This window comes from Naegleria gruberi (assembly GCF_000004985.1).
Source record: "Naegleria gruberi genomic scaffold NAEGRscaffold_218, whole genome shotgun sequence".
NCBI classification, from domain to species: domain Eukaryota; phylum Heterolobosea; class Eutetramitea; order Acrasida; family Naegleriidae; genus Naegleria; species Naegleria gruberi.
The window spans coordinates 3,377-6,320 of record NW_003163123.1 but is presented as its reverse complement, the minus strand read 5'-3'; the positions used below and the strand labels follow the sequence as shown (position 1 = coordinate 6,320).

Genomic DNA, 2,944 nt, shown 5'->3' with positions numbered 1-2,944 from the left:
ATAGCTCGTTCCTATTATACACTTAGTCAACAATAATGACAATTGTTAGATATATGGTGTTGTCTACATGTTATACTACAGTTGTGTTCAAAGTATTTCTTGTTTGTCAATGATATGTAAAAGATAGTGGTTGATGTAATGACTTTATATTTGTTTTTGTTACGTTCCTTTTAAGTACGTGTTTTTAATCGTGCACATACAAAAATATAAGCAATGAAAATACATCTTATATATTTCAAAAGAATAATAAATGTTTAATAACTTAAAATCAAATGAAGAATGATATATCTTTAACTAAAAATCATAGTAACCAATTTCGACCTCAAGGTTAGTTCCAGGATTACTGAGGGTTGGTGGACTGAATCCTTAATAACCTCTGTCTAACGAAAAATAAAAATTGAAAGGGTTTGACTTGGTGAGGGGTGCAAATTGATCTTTGTGAGCCTCCAAAAAGGCAAATAGGGTGATACAAAGAATGTTGAAGATAAATTGTGTTGAGTTATTTTGTTTGTATTGATTAGTAATATTAAACACTTCAAATCTGTAGAAAAAAGTTACTTCAAGATGATGAATGATAATGTTTTATATAGATGTTGATGTAAAATGTTTTCAAAAATGTCAACAACAAATACTGAAAAACTACTTTTAAACTAAAGAACCAATTCCAATTTAAAAATATTAAATAATTGTTTTTTTATTTAAATTTAATTTCCATAATAAAATAAAATGTTTCTTTTTAAAATTTAAATATTTACGAGTATAAATATAATGTATATGAAATAATAAATGATTTAATTGATTTAAATTTAAATTATTTAAAATAAATTTAGTTTGTTTAAATGATAAAATTAAATTATTATTATTAATTTTTAATAATTTTTTAAATAAATTATAAAATAAAATAGATTCTTCTAATTTAAACATTAAATCAAATATAAAAATAGGAATATAATTATAATTATAATTATTTAATAAATCTATATAATAAATTAAATTATTATCAATTAAATAATTATAATTATTAAATAAAAATAAAATATAATTAATAATAAAATTATTAAATTTTAAATTAATATTATTATTATTTCTTAATAAAAATAATATTTTATATTGAGATTTTGAAATTAACATTTATGGTTTTAAAAATAAAATATAAAAAGACATTATAATCATAAATAATGAAACAATATAATGTAATCGTATTCCAATTACAGATCCTTTAAAAAATATTCCAAAAAATCCTTTTTTTCTATTTTCCATATATTGTTTAATTCTTGGAACTCTAAAATTTAATATTATATTATATTTAATTGTTAATATTTAATTGTTCATATTTAAATGATATATAAATATTATTAATATATTTAATTGATAATTTAAATGATATATATATTAATATATAATTGATAATTTAAATGATATATATAAATTAATAAAATCATACCTTCTTAAATATCCACAACTAGCACAGAATAATAATAATGCACAAAATATTCCCTCTCCACTAAATACTATATTATTATATCATTTTATAGTATTAGATTAATATTCCGAAAATTAATGATGTAATTTAAATTGTATTCATAATATATGAATGATATTAATAATAATTGTGATGATGATCAATTTGATATGAATGTAATATATTGATTGTTGTTATTGATAATAAAAATGATTAGAGGATCAAATAATGATAATAATGATAAATACCGTTGGTCATATTTAGACTTTTTTTATTATAATAAATTTAAATGTTATTATTATTAAATATCTACAACTACTTTCATCTAATTACTTCATACTTGTAATAAATCATGATCATTACAAACTATATCCACAATAGAAGAGTAGTAACTAAATCAAATATTACTCTAACTACCGTAATGATTCAATCATTTAATCAATATGTGTTTTTCCTATCATTTCCGAAAGAGTCCACACGACCTTCTATCGGAATTTGATATCAATAACTGCTTACGCATATAATTTTGATAATATTTCGCATTCATTCCATTATTGCTCGTACAATTAATTGATTGAATATTCTATCAAAAACATTTTAATCATCAGCACACCAACACTCAAGAGAATCTTCATACCTTTGGATTCAAAAAAAAACAAGCGAATATTTCACTACTACTATCACACCAATACCATTTATCATTATTGAGAGCTATTTTAATTTCTAATCCTCTCTCTCTCATATAATCCATAAATCATCACCACCATCATCATTTATTATAACAATAATAATAATAACAATATAAATAATATATATATATTGGAAAGAGAGTGTATTATTAAATTTTTGTGTACATAGTATAATTTTCAAAGGCTTCAATATCATTGACAATTCATCAAGTTGATTATCATCCAACCAACACATAACTATCATCAACTCTTTTCATCATAATCAATTCATCATATAATCATCATCATATAAATATATAAATATAAATACATATAAAAAAATGACACATTTTAAAAGATTAAAATCATCACCATTTAAACAATTTATAAAACATTACATGTCTAAATATAATCATTGTTTAGAGAAATATCCATTTTTAACACAAGGCTTGTCTGCATCATTTCTATTTGGATCAGGTGATTTTATATGTCAAAAATTAGAAGGTACAACATCAATTGATTATAATAGAATTACTAGAATGGTTTTATATGGTAGTTTTGTATTTGCACCTTGTGCACATATTTGGTATAAATATTTAGATAAGAAAATTATTATAACAAAAAATAACAAATTTAAACAAATTTCAAAAAAGGTTTTTTTAGATGAATTTGTTTTTACACCTGTTATATTAGGTGCTTTCTTTAGTAGTTTAACTAGTTTAGAATATTTTTATGAAAAATTAAATAATACTAATATAGAAGATGATACTAATTTAGGAAATAGAATTGTTGATAAACTGAAAAGGGATTATTT

The 2,944-nt window shown here is 20.5% G+C and overlaps 1 protein-coding gene across 1 annotated transcript in view; it reads left to right on the top strand.

Annotated features, from left to right (window-relative positions):
* Positions 1-2,528: 2,528 nt before the first annotated feature.
* The window catches only part of NAEGRDRAFT_76609 (uncharacterized protein), a gene marked incomplete at both ends in the record, with an annotated part of 3,528 nt that continues 3,112 nt past the window's right edge, over positions 2,529-2,944 (top strand). The window contains one exon of the mRNA XM_002668431.1: positions 2,529-2,703. Within this exon, the coding sequence (XP_002668477.1) occupies positions 2,529-2,703 (175 nt within the window). The remainder of the gene's footprint in view (positions 2,704-2,944) is intronic.